Here is a 19,751-nt window from a genome sequence, read left to right as displayed (position 1 = left end):
GACACTAGTCTGGAGACATCAAAGGACGGCTGACACCTTGCCTCCCTGTTGCTCTCCTGCCAAGGCGGCATGTCCTCCAAGGAGAGGTCTAAGAAGGGCTGGAAGGAGGACACGGTGTGGGGAGGTCCATGTGGCACAGCACCATGGCTCTACTACCAGGAATGCGGTGTTGGGTCTGCGACCCTGACCCCACTGGTACTACCAGTATAGAGCTGATATTTTCAAACGGGTCTGAACTCCAGGCAAACGGCAATAAAAGCCTGCGACAGCAGGCAGCGGTTCCCAGAGAGCTCTTCAGCGCTCTTGGGTTAGCACAACAAGAGCTTTTGAAAGTGGGGACTGTCTCGGTACCGCTGACAAGGGGCTCTTGAGTCTGTTTGCAGAGCACTTGAGCCGACATCTCAAGTAGGGTGAAGTGTGCGCTCTGCCTGACGCCAATGGTCCTCGGGACGTGGGAACGTAACGCCTGCCATGGAGCGCCTGCCGCGGGGGTTGGCTCGTTCATCGTTGTGTCAGGATGGGGAAAAACCCCATCACGGTGTTGTAGGTTGTAGATTTGGTGTCGCAATATCCCACAGAGGGGAGGGAGAAGGTCACGTTTCTTCTAAGGGTTCACCGTTTCCCCTAGCTGCTGTGAAGCAGTGAAGCGCACAAGCTGATCCTGCTTCCCCGGGTGTCGAAATGCCGTTCTCCGTTTACACGCTGCGGTCAGCGGAAGGGGTTAATACGTCCAAAGCTCTGCCCTCCAGCCTGAGCGGTTTCCACCCGGCAGCGCAGCACTCCTGTCCTTCCCAAGAAGGGCAAAAATCCGCTCTGTTTGGAGGTGTGTGGGCACGGGAGCACTTGTGAATTATACTGCCTCTTCTAGGAGTGGAAAAGCAATTCTTTTTTAGAGTGACCTTTTATCTAGCTTGTATCTGTGTGATGTCAACTACAGCCTAATGGAAAAAATTACAAATACAGCGTTAAGGTGTTAAGTGCAATGCTGCCTTCTCAGCAGATGCAATAACTTGAGTTTGCTTTCTTTTTGTTGAGTACCATAAGTACCACGCGTACTCCAGAGGACAGAGGATGCCTGGATAGGACAAGAGGAAACGGTCTCAAGTTGGGCCAGGGGAGGTTTAGGATGGGTATCAGGAAAAATTTCTCCATGGAAAGGGCTGTCAAGTACCGGCACAGGCTGCCCGGGGCAGTGGTGGAGTCGCCATCCCTGGAGGTGTTTAACAAACGGGCAGCCGTGGTGCCGAGGGACGTGGGTTATGGTGGGTTTGGCAGTGTTAGGTTAATGGTTGGACTCGATGATCCTTAAGTTCTCTTCCAACCAAAATGATTCGATGATTCTATGACATTTGGAAGCGGCACTGCAGGCACTGAGGGGGAGGCTGGAGTCTGCAGGGTTATTGCTGCCCACAGGTCCACCTGCCTCCAGCCCATCCTCCCCCCTGCCCAGCCACCGGGCTGTCTGCGGCCATAGCCCAGGAGAGGTGGGAGAAGACTTTAAAGACACCAACATCTACGAAATCACCGTTTCCCCTTTGGTTTAGGGGCAGGGCTGGGAGTTCAGGGATGCCTTTGACAATGGTCAGGAACAGGACGAACTGGGCAGAGAATATTTCTGGATTGTAACTGCCCTTTTTATGAGTAATTACTCTCTTTGTTTAAAGAAAATTTTGTAAGAAAGGCACATTGTGAATATCATTATTTACTTCTCAGCTCTAAAAGACGACCAAGAAAATAAAGGATTGAATGGGTGATATGAAAGCTCAGGTGTAGGAAAGGAATGTGGAAGACAGTGGTCAGTGGAATAAAAATCTGCAGGTCAATGACAAATTCACCTCACTATTGGTGGTGTAGAGCTGCAGCAGCTGGGAAGAGTCGTACCAGAGTGGGAGACACTCCAGGGTCTCTTGGGGTTTATAAGATCTGCCACAAGAAAGAGGATTTAGGGCTCTCCTTGAATTGGTACGAAATGTAAAGGCTGTAAAACATCTTTTCATTCTGCAGTGGGACAGACCCTTTGGAATCTCAAATAGTTTTGGAAGACAAGAAAGTAATTTCTTCCTCTCAGCAATACTGTTTAGCAACCAAATTCTTCCTAAATAAGGAATTCAGAGGCAAATTCTTTTTCTATTATTGTCTTTTGGGTGGTTTTTGTTAATGTTGGCTTTTGTTGCATTTTTTGGATGCCGTGTTGCAAGATGCCATTTATCCTCCGGACTTAGGAAAGCATTATGCCTTAAAGCCTCGATCTTGCCTTAGGATGTCTGATCAATGATGGGGTTTTGGGGGGATGTAGCTGGGAGGGGTTTCGGAGCCGGGCTGCACTTGGAGGCCGAGTTTGCGAGGAAAGAGGCAGTAACGCTTAAGCAATGTGGTGGATCTACCCAAAGTGGCAATTAACCCAGAGAAAGTTTGAGTAATTCTCACGCATTCTTCTCATTGCAAAGCATTTCTTCTGCCACCACACTTTTCCAGAAGTGCTGTTAAATCATCCCAAATTGTTTTTTTCCTGCCACCCCCGAGCCAAGGGGGAAGAGAATTCCCACAAATCCTGCTCATCTGCTCAGGTACACGTCTGGTCTCAGAGCTAGGAAAAACAGGTTAAGCTATTAATTTTTTTTTTAAATCACGACCATTCAAGCACAGCTACACGACATTTGAAATTTTGGTAAATGCAGTATGTGCCTCTTGTTAGGAAAAGCTGGCTTTAAGAGCCTCATTTCAACATAACCTCCCGTATCGACAGTTGGCTTCACGAGCTCTTGCACAAAAAAATTCAGTAAAACCACTTGATAGCCGGAGAGGGAATTGCAGTACATTCCCTATTCTGGAAGCTTACAAAGAAATTGCAGTAATCCCTGTGGGCTGCAGAAGAGACATTGTGCCCGCGGGCAATGATTCGGGTAAAACTGAGGGGCTTTTTTCTGAATTCCTCTTTAAAAAAAGCAATTCACTCAGAATAGCCTACACCGTATTAACTCCTGACTACATTTATCTTTTGCTAGCAGTGGTGATTATCTAGTGAACTGAGATATCCCAGCTATAATGCTTGCTTGAAAATTATAAAAAGTGGCATTCAGTAATGTGTCCTTTCCAGGTTTTCAACAAAACCAAATGTGATGATTAATGAGAGAGAGTGAATCCATATTCCCTTAGGTTAATTGCATTTATCTTTGTCTGCTTGCCACCCACACATTCCATTCTTTCAAGTTAAGAGGAGTTCATTATCATTGAGATCGTTCGTGATCGGACTGAATTTTTGTGGATGATTTTATGTTTCATCAAATGCAAGATTTAATGCTCTGGGGTTTATCTGTCTTGAGTTCATCTTGGAAGAGTTTGGAAGTTTTTTTTACTTTTTATTCAATACCCAAACTACTTAAAGTTTGGTGCATTGTAGTTCTACAAAGAAAGCAAGATACAATCGATAGAAAATAATTCCGATGGACACTTACATCAACAGGCACTTTTCAGGGTTAAATTGATTTTGGAGTTAATCTTTCAGTATTGAGGTGGTTTAAGAAGCAATGGATATTATAGTAAATAATTTTTCATTTTGAATTTGGGTAATATTTTTAGCTTTATTGCGTGTTCTGCAGAAAAAAAAAGTAATGACAAATATATAGTAAATATAACCTTTTGAATCCTTTAACTCCTTTTTTCAAGCTAAAGATCTCGTCATACACATCAGCATACCACCACACAGTGATTTCAAACCCCGAGGTGATGTGATCACCTAGTCTGACCTTCTATAGAACAACAGTCAAAGAATCTAGTCCAACAACACTTGTATCAAAGAAAGGTTTTCTCTTTGATCTGTATTATCCTTGCATATTTTGCTAAAGATGTCTAAACCTGATTTTTAAAAGCCAAGTGAAGGCGAACCCATGACATGCCCAAGTTGTTGCTCGGGTAATTTAACCACACCGTTAAAATGTGGTGTTATTTCAAGTCTGTCTCTAAACACCGCATCGCATTATGCCCTTCCCTGACATGCAGAAGATCTCTCTATTTGTAGACTTTATGATGTCACATCTTGATTTTTGCTTGGGCAAAGTGGAGAATCCACTTCATTAGTTTGTCGTGATGTGAATAATTATATGAAAGATCAATCTTAAATCAGTTTTGTATCACTTTTCTGAAGTCTTTTGATTTGTCCTTATCCACACAACATGAAGAAATCAAAGCTAGACATAATGTTCCAGTAATCAATATGTGTATAAGGAATGTGCACACTCCACTTGGCAGCTGATTGCGTTTTTAAACAATCTTCTAACTGTATTAGAAGTGCAGATGCTTCTTTCATACAACCCTGCTCGGCCACGGGAAGAAGCGGGGGTCACCAGCCACGGCATTTGGTTTTGGGAAGAGTTCAGACAGAAGAGTAAAGCTCCGCGTTTCTGAAGCAGTACGGAGTTACTCATGATGTCCCTCACTAACACAGCCCCGCGCACTTACTCCTGCTCTGCAGGTATCGAATGGCCACAGTGGTGAGCCAGCAGAATCCCGATAAGGATTGGGACAGGCGCCAGCAAGAGGTTTGGGGGCTGAAGGTCTTTCCCCGGGAGGAGGGACGGGGACAAGGACTGGTGCAGGCAGAGCTGAAGGGGGACTTCATAGCAGTCTGTCCATAACTACAAGGAGATCATCATGAAGATACAGCCAGGCTCTTCTCAGTGGTGTGCGGTGGGAGGGCAAGAGATAACAGGCGTAAATTGGAACAGGAGAAGTTCAGACTGCCTACGAGGGAAAACTTTCCCTCTGTGAGGACGAGGAAGCATTGGAAGAGCTTGCCTAGAGATGTTGTTGAGATTTTCAAGTCCCGGATAGATAAATCCATGAGCAACCTAGTCTGACCCCGCTGGTGACCTTGCTTTGAGCAGGAGGTTGGATGAGAGACCCCTCGAGCTCTCTTCCAGCTGAATTATTCTGTGATTCTGTGAAGTTGACCGCAATGCAAATAAGCAAAAGGACTTAGAAAAATATTGGAAAAGAGCTTCATTCTTATCTTTCATGAATCTTTTTCTTCTAATCAGACCCTCAGACATTCTGGCATCAGGTTCATTACAACAGCTTTGGAAGCTGACATCAGAATTCCCCATGGGATTCTTTGTGGATGTACACGAGATGTGCTCTGTTAGCATTGATTCCAGCCACCGGGTGCTTAAAGAGAGATCAGGATTTCTTTAGTAAATTCTGTTTTTGAAAGATTTTGGCCGTAAAAATCCACTTTAGGCTAAAATTGCACATTCACTTTCTTTCTTGTGTTGCATTCCTCACCACCAACCATCTCAGTATCTTCTGGTCTCCAAACCTTTTGTGCTTTACACCTTCTTAGTTTGGGTTAAAGCATATTCCTACTGCACTGGAATCAATATCAAAGCTGTTTCCGTGGGACCAGGAGCCAGGTAGATGCGCAAGACCCAACCACTGAGCAATTGTCTTTTGATATCAAGTCCTTCTTTTGCTGCATCTAGGTGTTTATACAGTTGTCGTCATGCTCTGAAAGTTACTGTGCACATTATTAATTCTTTATAGTTATCACGTAGGAGTAAAAAAATCTTTTCCTGTCCTATCTTTGCCATTTTTATTCAAGTGAAGTTCTCTCCTCTTTCTTTCACGCGCGCTCCAGGAAAGCTGGCCGCTTGGTGCTGCTGGTTTGAGTTTCTCAGATTCACAGCTTTCTGCTCTCTGTCTCTCACTGGGTAGACTTTGTCACAGCAGTTCTGACACTTCATCCTGGGAGACGATACAGAGCCGTGTCCTGTTGCTATCACCCACATGCTACTGAGAGGGTAATTTTCGGACACCAAACTGCGTATTCTTGTGGTGACAAAACATCTTCCGCCAAGAGAGTGCACGTGGGAATGGCAAATGATGGCAATGACAGGGATGTTACCCTGTACATCATTAAGTTAGAAATTTGATGACGCATTTGCACAATAAGCAAAATAACAGCTTAGATGCTGTTTAAAACTAATTATGAAAATTTAAAATTATTTATCTGTTCTCACAAATCTGACAAATTATAAAGCTGATTGTATAAATGGGGTCACCAGAAGATGAAGTTGCGCAAGGACTCGTTCTCAGACCTGCTAGACAGCTGCTGGCCCTACGGGTCTGTCCTTCTGCTCAGCTCCCAAAGGGGAATGACTCTTAAGGATGACCATTATGGGTAACCCAGCAAACCTCAGCTGCAGAAATGCCAGACGATACCCGATACAGCCTCAGAAAGCTGTTTAGAAAGAAAAACAGCCCTTCTGTTCCCAGTACGTTTCCCCCACAAAGCCGCTGCCGGCAGGTGGTGTCCCTTCTAAAGGACATCGGTGCAGCTGCAGGCAGAAATGACCGCGTGGTGCTGCTCGGGTGCAAAAGCCAGGGCTCACCTCGAGTCTGATGGTCCATGGACCCAGTTTGTTTGCAGAACAAGTTTATCTGGGGGAAGAAAAAAAAACAAAAACAAAAACAAAAAACAACCAAAACCCCAAAACAGCAAAACCCCATGTTTTTCCTTGCTCAAACCAGACTATTTTCTCTGGTATTTTTTGTTCGGTGGCATTTGGCGGTACCTTGTGTACACCTTGTTGCCTGTGTGAGCCGGATTTCGGCTGCTCTCTGTTCTGAACAGGGTTAGCTGTTATGAGGGAGCTTTGCCACAGGATGCTCTTTCTCTCGCCTAGAAAACGGGAACGTGCCTACGCAGGAATTTTTTGCCGTCGATTCCTCGGCAGATAATCCTAGGTGGTTTATATGAGTGCAAATTCAGCGTAGACCGCATGGCATGGAGCTTCTTCACAAAGGCATCAGTGCTTCAGAAGCCCATGTCAGGGCGGCAGAGGGATGTGCGGAGTCTGGGCTGCCCTGTTTTGCTTTTCCCTGCCATAAGGCAGGGAGATTCTCCGGGGCCTTTTCCACCCCCCTCTGCCCACCCTGTCCAGCAGAGGGTTTAAAAATCTCCACCCCAGCTGTAACACCCATCCCCAGACCCCATCCCTGCGCACATCCCCGGCCGCGGCGGGGAGGCAGGATGGAGCCCACCCGCAGCACAGAGGTGTCGCAGGAGCACCACGTCACTGCATGTCGCAACGTCCTCATGGCCAAGGAAGACTTTAAATCCCCTCAGCTTTGCCAGAAAAGGCAAATGCCCGTCTCCAGGACTTTCACATAAACTGGATGTTTATTTGGAAACAGCCCCCGCCCTGGCTATGCTTCTCTGAAGGGCTGGGGAGAGGAGACTGCCAGTTGAGCAAATCTCTAAAACAAGTGGAAATATGTATCTGTGGTAGTTCTGAAAACAATATTTAAGATGGTTGCAAAGTTTTTACTAAGGGGCGAATTGTAAAATCATAGAATCTTAGAATGGTTTAGGTTGGAAGGGGCCTTGAAGATCATCTACTTCCAACCCCCCTGCCCTGGGCAGGGACACCTCCCCCCAGCCCAGGCTGCTCCCAGCCCCGTCCAACCCGGCCTTGAACACCCCCAGGGATGGGGCAGCCACAGCTTCTCGGGGCAACCTGCCCCAGGGGCTCACCGCCCCCACAGCCAAGAATTTCTTCCCAATATCTCATCTCAATCTCCCCTCTTCCAGTTCAAGGCCATTCCCCCTCATCCTGTCACTCCATGCCTTTGTAAAAAGTCCCTCCCCAGCTCTGCTGGAGCCCCTTTAGGCACTGGAAGGGGCTCTGAGGTCTCCCCGGAGCCTTCTCTTCTCCAGGCTGAACCCCCCCACCTCTCCCAGCCTGTCCTCCCAGCAGAGGGGCTCCAGCATGACGCTCTGTCCCACTAAAGAGCATGCTGTGGAATGGGTGCAGCCCCAAATCAGCTTCTCTGTAAATTTGTGCCCTTTTACAGTGACTATAATTAGGCCGGGAGAAAGCAAGCTTCTGCTTTACTTTGTGCCGTGCGAGGTTGGGTGGTGTAACGCCCCGGCGCCGGCACGCAGGTACACGGGGAAGAGCGGCTGCGTGGAGCGAGGGGCGCAGCGGGCTGCGAGGAGCGGGGCGCGACCTGGGGTTTGTCGTGGAAATCACAGCCGCGGTTCCCCATCGGAGCGGAAATTTGGCCGCCCCCCTTTTCATTCAGTCCAGCTCCTTCCAAAAATTCCCTATCTGCAGAGGCAGAAATATTTATAGCCTTTCTTGAGGAAATTGAAACAGGACACACGGAAGACCCCCAAAGCCTGCCTCTCTGCCAATATAAACAACGCCGGGGAAAAAATATATTCTTTATCTAAATCTGATGCATTGTATTTGCGTGGTTTGCTTTTCCTCTACCGGACAGGAGGTAGCGAAGAGAGGTACGTCTCCAAAAAAGCTACAAAGCCTTTGCAACCCCAGGTGCTCGCTTTGGCAGCTGCGCTCGGCCACCCCGCTCTCCTCACGTCCTCAGCATCGCACCAACCTTCTGCCTTTGGGGCTCTGAAAGGCTCAGGCACAGCCGATAGCCAAAGCTCTCAAGCAAAAGCTTTACTGGATAAACTTTCACGTGAAGGTATGCAAGTCCGGCCAGCCAGAGGATAACCGAGCATCCGACAGATGCTGGGAAGGGCTCCAAATCAAACATCACGTCAAAAAACATCCCTTCTCGGGCTGCTTACGCCTTGAACTGCTCTTCAGCCTATCTGATCCATCACGTCCTGTCTATCGGTGTAAGAATGGAGGAGAAAGGAAAAAGAAACCCAGCTGCGGCACTGGAGAATTTTTAAATTGCTCCGTATGCGAGGGGCAGTGGCTTGAGGTTGCTCTGCAGTCGTGGTTTAAAGCCCAGGGTGATCCCCTTGGCTGCCGGGCTTTTCTTGTGCTGGAAAATGCCTTTTTGCGTGTAAGGTTTGGGAACGCTCTTCCAGCTCCCCAAACCTCGCGTGCTCCCAGCCCAGGGGACGTGCCAGTGAGCGTTGATCACAGGTGAGCACCGTGGGCACGGGGCTGGCGGTAGAGGTGGCCACAACCTTATAAACACGCGGTAAAGGGAAGTGCGAGGCTTCCCAGTATTCACGCCGTTCTTGGAATTCTGAAGGTAATTTTAAATATAGCAATAATTTTGCAATAGGAGATAAAAAGGTTTTGTTTCCCTTTCCTAGAGACTTTATTTGGTTTTTATTTTTAAGGGAATTGATTGAAGGGAAATCCCTAGTGACAAACATAAGTTATTTTTCTAAGGCAACTTGAGGCCACTTTTCAGACCGCCATAGACGATGAAGGGACTGGAAAGTGGCTGAGCTGAAGTAGCTGAGTGTGCCCGTATTTCTGCTTCCGTGCCCATTGCAGTCATTACGGTTATTGGACTCGATACCACAGACTATGCATTTTTAATTACGTTTTAGATTATTCTTGGGCAACGCGTATAGCGCCGGGTGATCAGTGGGGACAGAAGCTTTTGCGCCTCTCCTTCTCCTCCTTCCTCGTCTGTGGCTCGGGCAGAGTGGCCCATCTTGTATTTAAAGACGGCTCAGTAAGGAGGGCGTTTGCGCACACGCGTGGCAGAACTGCTGTTTTCGCTCCCACCACCCAGGGCACAGCCGAGGCAGTGTCATTGGCCAATGACACGCTCGTGGTTTGCAAGTTAATTGTGCCACGAGCTGTTATAAACGTCAATGTGCTCAACGGGTGATGCGATGAAAAGACCCTGACTGTTCCTGAGGGAGCAGGACAGACACCGGGTCCCTGGGGGCTGAGCTGGGAGTTGGCAGTCCGGATGTCAAAATAAATTGCGTTATTTTAGAAATGCCAAAGTGACAGAAAGCATCACGTTTCCAACCGGTCGGCGCCGCGAGATTTACAGGACGTAAGTAGCTCTGGGTGTGTTGTGAGGATTATTTTTTACAAAAATGGATTGCTAATGTTAAATGGCTTTTGGAATATTCCCGAGGAGAGAACTAGAGAAGATAATAAAGATGTAAGAGGGAGTGACCTCTGCAAAGCGCAGGGCTAGGTTATTGCTGGACCGCTGGATAAGGGAGGGCTGATAATAAACACATCCCTTTCCCAAGAGAAGGAGGAGTCGCATCCCGGGAGGGTGAGGAAGGGAAGGGTCATGCCTGGGAAACAAAGCCCTGGGACTCACCAACCTCTTTCTCAGCACAAAGTCACATTTCTGGGCTGGGTTTAACCCATGAGAGGTTGGCAGTCATTCCAGTGGGATGGCGCCTGGTCTCCCAGCCCCACCTGGACATCCCACTTCTGGCTCCTAATTCCTTCTCCATAGGGCTGCTGCTGCAATGAAGCGAGTTATTGCGGTTAATGGAGGGTGATAGCCTCAAAATAATCCTACCCAAAACGCGGCACAGCAGGAATATAACTGTACGGAACTCTGTAGCGTGGATTACAGCCTCAGAGACAACGTAAATGCCTCCTTTCAATTGCGTGAAATTACAAATGGTTGTGGCAGGGCTGAGGAACAATCGGGAGGCGTAACGCTGGGGAGAAGCACGTGATGGCTCAGGGAATAGCAAAAGTGATGGACAGAGGAGTCCGAGCTGTCAGCTCCACCCGCAGGGCCTCCCAAGCGAAACACGACCGGGGGCCGAAACTTCTTTGTGCAGTGGCAGCTGAATGCCTGAGGTCGGGAGGAATGTGGTCGTGGGGCTGACACAGCTAAACCGCAAAAAAAACCACCTTTTCTGCATCGCAGCAAAAGCCTGGCTTTCGGCTGGGGCGGAGGGAGGGCAGAAATAACCCCCGCGTTGTGTGTTCCCCTCCCCAGTTGTGAATCAGGATGGCCAACCTCTGATTGAAGGCAAGCTTAAAGAGAAGCAAGTCCGGTGGAAGTTTATCAAGAGGTGGAAAACTCGCTACTTCACTCTGGCTGGCAACCAGCTGCTTTTTCGGAAAGGAAAATCCGTAAGTCAGAAGACCGTCGGTTTGATTTTTCTCTTTCCCTCTTCCCCAACACCATCTCCCAGAGGTATTTTCCCACTCGGCTTTGCCCGTGGTCTCTGGACACTGCATGGCCAACTTCAGCCAAGGGGCTGCTCACTGGCTTTAGTTATATTTTTCTCTCTGGATCAAGAATGTGAGATTTTCGAGAGCGTTAGGTTGGTGCTGCTCTTCTTCAGGCAACAAATGCCCCGGGCACCACTGCGACACCCACGTCTCAGTAATTTCTCCCCAACTGGCTGGTGACATGTGCCCGAGCATCGTCCCCTCTGCCTCGAGGCATCCCAGCGTCACATCTCAGGTATTGCAAAAGCTTCTGTTCCTGAAGGAACTACACTGGGTTAATACACAGTTTCCAGCCTTAGAATCATAGAATCACAGAATGGTTTGGGTTGGAAAGGACCTTGAAGATCTTCTCGTTCCAACCCCCCCTGCCCTGGGCAGGGACACCTCCCCCCAGCCCAGGTTGCTCCAAGCCCCGTCCTACCTGGCCTTGAACACCTCCAGGGATGAGGTGACCACTGACCAGTGATTATGAAAATTTGGTGACCTTGACCAGTGATTGACCTTGACCGGTGATTCTTTATTTCCTTGAATAAACACAAATTCAATAAATTCTGCTCAGGTAAATGTATTTTTTCCACTTGCAAAGGACACGGCGGGGGACAGCGAGGTAAGTAACGGGCACAGCCAACGTGCCGCAAGTCAGCCGTGGTTTCTGGGTCCCCGGTTTTCACGGGACCAGCAGTGTTCGGGGGGGAGATGGTTATGTTCAGTGTACCAGGAAGGTCAGGCCCTTCTGAAAACCTCAGGGCAGTCTCCAGAATCAAGAACCGTTCACCAGTTTTGGAAGTATTGCCTGCTTTTGCACATTCTTGAGATATAATTGATGTTATTTGTGCAGGAAATACAAGTGTGTTTAAAGCAAGGTGATGCACAAATGCTTTTCTCCCAAAGGAACAGGGATGGTTTTTTTGCTTTCACTTCTACCCTCATCGAAATTCAGAGAAATTCTGCTGAAATTTCTGTGAAATTGTTTGACATTTATACCAGTAGCGCACAGGGACAAGAAAGTGTGTCCCAGGGCGTGGCAGAGCAGGTAATTGAATCCAGTCCTCATTAGTTATTACTTCTCAGTTATTAGAAACTGATTTTCTTCAGCTTTTCCTAATGAGAATTATCAGACATTGTGCCATATAGTCTATTTGGTTTTGTTACAAGAGCTCTCTCTCGGATAATCCAAAAATAGCAGCATCTTCCAACTACAGCCAAGCCTTGCTATTTCTGGTAAATAATCTTTATTTTTATAGCAACCTGGTAAAGCTCTTTAAGCTTCTTAGATGGCTTCCTGAGCCCCTTCCTATAGGAGACACAACAGGGTGTTCTGCCGTGGAGGAACATGTGCCTTTCATGGGGCAATATAATCCTTCTGAAAGCAAGTAGTTTGTGAAACAGCCTTTTCCTTACTTTCTAGTGACTTTTTCTGGTGTTTTGGTTGAGATTCTGAGGACAGTTTAATCCATAGGTGTACCGTGGCTGCAGCTGGGTACTGGCTGATGTTCCCTTTTGAAAGAGCATCGGAATAATTGTCATTTTTTAGCAAGTGCGATTGGCTTATAGAAATTTATTTAACAGAATGGCTTTAATTAGCTCTCCAGACAAGCCAGGCATAAGGCACATCGGAATACCTTCATCACTCCCGGGATGAAATTAGTGTGCAGAAATCACCTCTCTGGATTTGCATCCCGGGCGTTCCCCGTGTTCACGCGGGGGACGCGCGGCGCGTGGCAGGCAGGCGACACGGGCAGATCAGGTTGTCGAACGGCAGATTTTGTTCAACAGTGTAATTTGTCTCTATTAACTTTCCCTTTTTAACTGGCAAACTCCAGGCTGCTTTGCTTTTTTTTTTTCCTAATGTTGAACCCAAATAGCTGGCCTGGTTTGTCGGCGGGGCAGGCTGGCGTCCAGCCCCCCGGGGACAGCAGCGGGGTTGTTGCGCCTGGGTAATCCGTCTTTGGAGCCGGTGCGTTATATCCTGTTACTTCGACAGCTTTGGCCTAAATTCAAGAATCGAGTCCTGCCATTAACTGTTGCTTGGAGCCTGGAGCCACCCATAGCCCACCAGTTTAAGTTGTACACATGGGGGGGTTCAGCCTGGAGAAGAGAAGACTCTGGGGAGACCTCCAACCCCCTTCCAGTGCCTAAAGGGGCTCCAGCAGAGCTGGGGAGGGACTCTGGGTCAGGGAGGGGAGCCGTGGGACCAGGGGGAATGGTTTGACACTGAAAGAGGGGAGAGATGAGATATGAGGAAGAACTTCTCGGCTGTGGGGGCGGTGAGCCCCTGGCACAGGGTGCCCCGAGAAGCTGTGGCTGCCCCATCCCTGGAGGTGTTCAAGGCCGGGTTGGACGGGGCTGGGAGCAACCTGGGCTGGGGGGAGGTGTCCCTGCCCAGGGCAGGGGGTTGGAAGTAGATGATCTTTAAGGTGCTTCCAACCTAAACCAGTCTATGATTCTATGACTGTTGCAGACACCCAACAGAAAATGTTAAGCCCTTTAAGCAGGACTGGAGGTATGAAGCCTCACAGAAGTGGTTTGGACAATACAAGGGGGACTCTCAGACCGCAAAGGAGGCCTGCTCCCGTGCACCTCCGGCACCTGGTGGGAGGACCAGCCCTGCACCCCGCCAGCCGGGTACTGGTGCCGAAAGCATTGCAAGACGTGGGGCCACGGGCTGTGGCCGGTGAAAGCGGCGGTTGAGGCTCCTGCCCAGCCGCATCTGGTGCTCGTTGCTGTCCCCGGGGCCAGATGGTGCTCGCCTGGCAGAGCATGGTGGCTCTGCCCGTCATCTCTGGCCTGGTGGAGCAGGGCTGGGTGCTGCGTGGGTGTTTGGACTTTACACGCTAAAAAACACAAATCTAACACAGAAGAAGTATTGTGAGACGGCCAGCTGGCTGTGCCTGCTTTTTCCTGGAGCCCCACCATGAACCTTCCCTTTGTCCCAGTAACCATGTGGACAATATTCGCTCTGTTTAAGCAACGCTGTGGCCAGGAGAAAGCCAAAATATAAGAGGTCTGAAAGCCAGCCATATCCTAAACTCCTGGAAAATTGTGGTAAACTCCTCCACAGAAATGTGCCTGGGGTACAATCAACTTTCTTTAGCAACTTGAGGTCAGGCACTGTGTGGTAATGAAGGGAATATATCATTTTTGCTAGACGGGCTTCTAAGTCTGAGGGTCTGGCTCATGGGGTGCAAAGTTTTGGTTCTCGAGTCTATCGTTGCTTTGCATTTTCTGTGATAAAATTTTCATTATGTTTATCCCAGGTGAGGTTTCGGTGCGGAGCCAGCTGAATACTGTTGATAAGCCCTTAATCGGGGTTTGTGGAAGCAGAGGAGGGTGGGCCACTGCTGTGGTCCCGTGGTCATGCACAGGGAATCAATGATGGCTCTGGAAACATTTGTTCCCATCTGAAGTTGGAGATGAACTTCATTGTTTGTGGAAATCCCATTTTAGTGGGAAATTATCCATTTAAAGAAAACTTCTCAGGTCTGGAATGGGGTCCCTGATAAAAAATGAATGAGACGGACAAATAAATGCCCCATCCCAGAAGGTGCAGCAGCAATGCCGGGGGATGGAGATGTGTGGGGAAGGTGACGGCTCTGTGCTGTCCCTGCCGTTCACAGCCCAGGGACCTCCCGTGTCCCAGAGGGGTCTGTCTGCTCACCCCGCCACTGGCCATGCCGAGGGGTCGTGCCAACCTCTCTTGCTGGAGAGCTGCTCTGGTTAAGGAATGGACTTAAGAGCTGTTTTCAATCAGAAAAGATGGGATTGCCCAGGGATTATGGCACTTCAGGAATGTAGGAGACCTCAACTGCAAATAACACATATGTATGCGACACAGAAGATCTCCAAAAGTTGGGAAACGCATCCTGAGTATTTGTTAAAAATGTGGAAAATTGGCAGGTCAGTGGTAACGGTAGGGGACTATCAAATCCCAGAGAGGAATCACAGCCATTGGGCTTGGGACTTCTTTTGGATGGTCTTTTCAGATGGGCTTTTCCTTAAAACAGTAAAGGAAAAGGTTGCCATTATTAGAAGCCAGAGAAAGGAAAATCTAAGCCCATGTTAATGGCTGAAGCTGGAACTAAAAAGTGCAGATGCTGAGGGGGAGGAGCTCATGGGCATCTGTGTGGACCTTTGGCCATTGGGTGCAGTAGACCATGACAGCCCATAAAACCCAACGGTGTTCAGTAGGGGAGCGTGGCACTGCAGGGGAGGGGGGTTTCTAGCTTTCCTAAGCTCTTTTGGGAAGTCCCCATTAGTCCATTTGCCCACACGAGCCATGTTTACAAGCCCAGCTCTAGAGACATCAACTGTTTATTAAGATGGTGGAAGCTCTACGAGATGAACTTGGCTGTGCCTGTCTTCCCTGTGTTTCAGAAAGATGACCCCGACGACTGCCCCATTGAGCTCAGCAAGGTGCAGAGCGTTAAAGTTGTGGCAAAGAAGCGCAGGGACCGCAGCCTGCCCCGGGCCTTTGAGATCTTCACTGACAGCAAGACCTATGTTTTCAAGGCCAAAGACGAGAAGAACGCCGAGGAGTGGCTTCAGTGCATCAACGTTGCCGTTGCGCAGGCGAGGGAGCGGGAGAGCCGAGAGGCCACCACCTACCTGTAGAGCTGCTGGCACCTCCGTGGCCGTGCCAGCAAACCAAACATGTCTGGGACCGCTCCAGTGCAGAGCCATCCCACTGCCATACTGTGGACCTCTTTCCTCTCCAAAATAGGGCCACAGAAAACCAAGGGGGAGACCATCTGTTGGCAGGGGCCATGGAGAACTTTGTGCGGCATGAGAGGTCTAAGGCATGAATGACCAACCAGGTGATGGAGTGCCACCATGCAGGAGCGCTCCCTGGCACTGGGACATTTGCCGGTGTAGAAGCAGCTTCCATGTCCACATGTGAAATGGAGGTTTTTTCTTCATCCCAATGGCCCACTGGCCAGGAGAGGGGGTTAGAAACAAACCCGGGCCCCAACCCCACCGCCTTTGCTTCTGAGGTGCACGAGGTCTCGGTGGCTTTAGACACTGCTGAGATCATTTGAGCACGTAAGGGCTTTCTGCTTTTCTCAATCACTTTCTGGCTGTAAAAAGATAATTTTCCTTCTTATTTAATCTCAGCGTACCTTATCCTTTCACTGTTTATATGCGTCTGTGGAAAAAAATCAAATTTGCTGCTTCTTTCAGGTTTGAAATTGAGCAATTTTAAGGATTTAATACTGCTGAAAAGTAATTTTAAATATTTAACTTGTTTTGATTTCCCCTCTTTTTCCTGCTTTTTCTCCCCTTCATAATTGAATGTAATTTTTAAAATGTGGTTTTCTTTCTTTTTTAAATTGTCTTCTCTGTCCTGTAACTTTTCAAAAATTCTCCAAAACTGGAAAATTCCCAGTTCGTTTGATTTTCTTTGTCACTTTCAAATGATTCCGAAGTGGAGGAAGTACTGTAGAAAAGACCGAAAGCCAAAAAGGTAAAGAGGGGGAAAAAATGAATGAGAAGTCCACACGTGAAGAAATGAACTCAGAGATCATTCAAGGCTGAGTAGAAACAAAATTTGAAATTTTCCAACCGAGAAAAATGTATGTTTTGCAAAAAGTTGTTGCCAAAAAGGAGGAGTTAAGATGGGGGGGGGGAGGGGGAGGAATCAGGAAAAAAAGTAACTGTAGTGCTTTTTACTGTAATATGTGTCTTCCACTGAGTAGCAGAGGCAGCTTAAAGCTTTTTTGAAATTTCCTTGCAGAGCGCGGCAATATAATCTGCTTTCCGAATTATTCTCCTGCCGACTCTCTGGAGTGTTTGCCGGCTGGGTTTTGGCGTTGGCTTTGCGGCCGGGAGGGCAGCGGGGGCTGGGGAGGGCGGCTGTGACAGCGGGGACCTGCCAGGGGTCATCAAAAGCTCCTGAGGAACGGGGAACCAGAGGAACGACCTGGGAAATAAATCGGGATGAAAGGCTGTTGAGCGAAGCTAGCGCCGGTGCTGCCGAGTCACGCCTGTTCTCGGCGGTCACCACCAGGTTTGCGTCTCACGTCGCAGCTCTCTCTTGGGGTGCAGCTCGAGCGACCGCATCCCTCTGAATTTACGCCCTGATTTTTCCACCATCCTAAACGTTCCCAACCCTCTTGATTTCACTGGGGCTGCTGCTGGTCCGGTGGCTCTGAAAACGGGACCTGGGGCAGCTCAGAAATCCTATTCCGCCCGCTTTGAACATCTCTCGCTTTGGGAAAGCGGGGCCACGGCAGCGGCTGGAGCGGGGATGCTCGGGCGCCCCCGGGGATGCTCGGCCATGGGCGGGCAGCATCCTGCCCTCAGCCCGTCCCTGCTGCGGCACCCGCGGGGAGGAGAAGACGGGCATAAAGCTGAGCAAGGGCTGGAAGAGGTATGGAGGGAGAGGGATCTGAGGGATTGCACGCGATGGTTCGGTGCCTGCTTAATTGATGGGGGTGTTCAGCAGGGTTTATGGCTCGAAGCTCGGGGTCGTGCAGCGTGCCCGTGTAAATATTTAGCTTTGGGGTTTGATAAGTTGCGAGCACTGAGTGCTGCTGGTGTTTGTCTCTCCAGCCTGCCACAGCTCTGTAATTTGTTACGCTGACAGGTGAGACGCCAACATTTGGTAATGAGCGTTTACTCAAATTATAATGAGAAAAAAATTAGTTTATGGTACCATAGGAGTGCCTGAGTTCTGCTGGCAGGGCAGAGCTAAGGGCTGCCCGGTCCCTTGCAGCCGGCGGAGCTGGCGACTCCAGAGAGGTGTTTCTCAACCTGATCCATCAAAGCACCATCAAACCTTTTGGGGAGAAACGCCACAATCTTGGAGCAGCACCAGTGTGATGAATTTCTATTTACAGTGAAATGAAAATCAGGCTAAACTTTGAAAGGCTGATTGCTATTTCTGTGTCCCCCGTTTTAGTTGCCAGCGCTCATGGGGATGTCTGTGGTTCTTTGCTTGGGGGGTTCCCCATTATTTTTAATCCCCTCTGCTGCGCTCTGGGGAGACCCCCCGCAGTGCTGCCTCCGGCTCGGGGGGTCCCCACAGCAGAAGGCCCCGGAGCTGTTGGAGCGGGGCCAGAGGAGGCCCCGGAGATGCTGGGAGGGCTGGAGCCCCTCTGCTGGGAGGACAGGCTGGGAGAGGTGGGGGGGTCAGCCTGGAGAAGAGAAGGCTCCGGGGAGACCTCAGAGCCCCTTCCAGTGCCTAAAGGGGCTCCAGCAGAGCTGGGGAGGGACTTTTTACAAAGGCATGGAGTGACAGGATGAGGGGGAATGGCCTTGAACTGGAAGAGGGGAGATTGAGATGAGATCTGAGGAAGAACTTCTCGGCTGTGTGGGCGGTGAGCCCCTGGCGCAGGGTGCCCCGAGAAGCTGTGGCTGTGCCATCCCTGGGGGTGTTCAAGGCCGGGTTGGACGGGGCTGGGAGCAACCTGGGCTGGGGGGAGGTGGCCCTGCCCAGGGCAGGAGGTGGCACTGGATGGTCCTTGAAGGTCCCTTCCAACCCAAACCATTCTGTGATTGTATGAATCATTTCCCAGCCCCAACGAAGACGTTTATGGAGGCGCTGGGGGACAGCGGTGCACCAGGGACCTGGCAGAACGACACTGAGACCTTGTGCACCGCGGCTCTGCTGTAGCCACGCGTGGGCAGGGGGCAGTGAGTGCAGGGTGAGAAATGACAGCAAACACACTCAACATTGCTCGGGGACAGGATTAATCTGAGGTGACCTGGCTCTGACGGTGAACTTCTGGTGTCAGGGTGTCTGATGTCACTGAGGCAGAGTGCCACCACACTGCCCACCCATAGCCACGATTTCCAAACCATCCCTCCAGCCCAGAGAAGTCCCCGTCCCCCAGCCTATGCCACCCCACTGTCCTCCTCGGCCACCGAGCACCAGCTGGACCAATCCCCAATCACGTCTTTCCCAACTCTCCGCGTCTTCCCCAAATCTTCTTCGAGACAGTGAAACAAAACCGGTAATTCCTTCCTTATGCTCTCCCGCTCCTTCCCTGACCCCCGCGGGAGTTCATGTATGTTTGTTTTACTCTGCTTGAGGATCTCCAGTATTTCCTGAGACCTGGTTCCTCCCAGCGCCGATGGGCTGGAGCCCTCCACCAGCCCCGGGGACATCCTTCCCCGGGGACCTCTGCAGCGTGTCTCGGCCAGCGCTCCAGCCCGGGCTCCTAATGCGTGTCGAACAACTGACCTGGCACCCCTGCCCTGCAACGTCAGCAAGCCCTGGTCAGAAAAGACGATATTTTATTTCCAACATTCCCGTGCTGACTGGAGAAGGAAGTGCCGACAGATGTCACCACGCGGCCAGCGGCTGAGAACAAAGTGGTTGCTGAAGCATTCCTGGATGATGGAAAGTCAGGGAGGGCTTTAAAGACGGCTATGGGTTTGTAGATCTAAAAGATAAATTTGCATTGATGCTAACGATGTCAGAGGGGAAGGAGAAGACCTCTGTCAATGGCCCATGCAATGCCTTAACCAGCTCCAGACCTCTCGATGCTCTCGGCGCTCCGGAGAGACGCTGAAATGTTCAAATTCCTGAAAATACTTGTAACAACTAAAATGTGGAGATGAGTGTTAGATCACAGAATGTAGCAAAGTGATCAGAACAGCTTTGTTAACGTTCAATTCTGTTACAGAAAATACGGAAAGCCCATCTGGGACCGCTCTATCCAAGCAAGTCCCTGGACACCAGCGCAGGTCACCTGGCCGGGCAGAGTGCGGCTCCCCCGTCCAGAGCTCCGTCCCGCTCCCTGTCGTTTACATGGCATCAGGCAAAGCGTGCTTCGTGCCAATACAATATAATACTTACAACTTCTGTTA

The 19,751-nt window shown here is 49.6% G+C and overlaps 1 protein-coding gene across 2 annotated transcripts in view; it reads left to right on the top strand.

Annotated features, from left to right (window-relative positions):
• The window catches only part of VEPH1 (ventricular zone expressed PH domain containing 1), a gene marked incomplete at both ends in the record, with an annotated part of 85,584 nt that extends 70,033 nt beyond the window's left edge, over positions 1-15,551 (top strand). For both annotated transcript variants that reach the window (XM_082487150.1, XM_082487149.1), the window contains 2 exons: positions 10,702-10,838; positions 15,315-15,551. In XM_082487150.1, the coding sequence (XP_082343276.1) occupies positions 10,702-10,838; positions 15,315-15,551 (374 nt within the window). The remainder of the gene's footprint in view (positions 1-10,701; positions 10,839-15,314) is intronic.
• Between the last annotated feature and the right edge of the window lie 4,200 nt (positions 15,552-19,751).

Source organism: Vanellus vanellus, assembly GCF_965231255.1.
Source record: "Vanellus vanellus genome assembly, chromosome: 8".
In the NCBI taxonomy this organism is placed as follows: Eukaryota; Metazoa; Chordata; class Aves; order Charadriiformes; family Charadriidae; genus Vanellus; species Vanellus vanellus.
The sequence above is the reverse complement of the archived record's forward strand: the minus strand, read 5'-3'. Positions and strand labels throughout refer to the sequence as shown.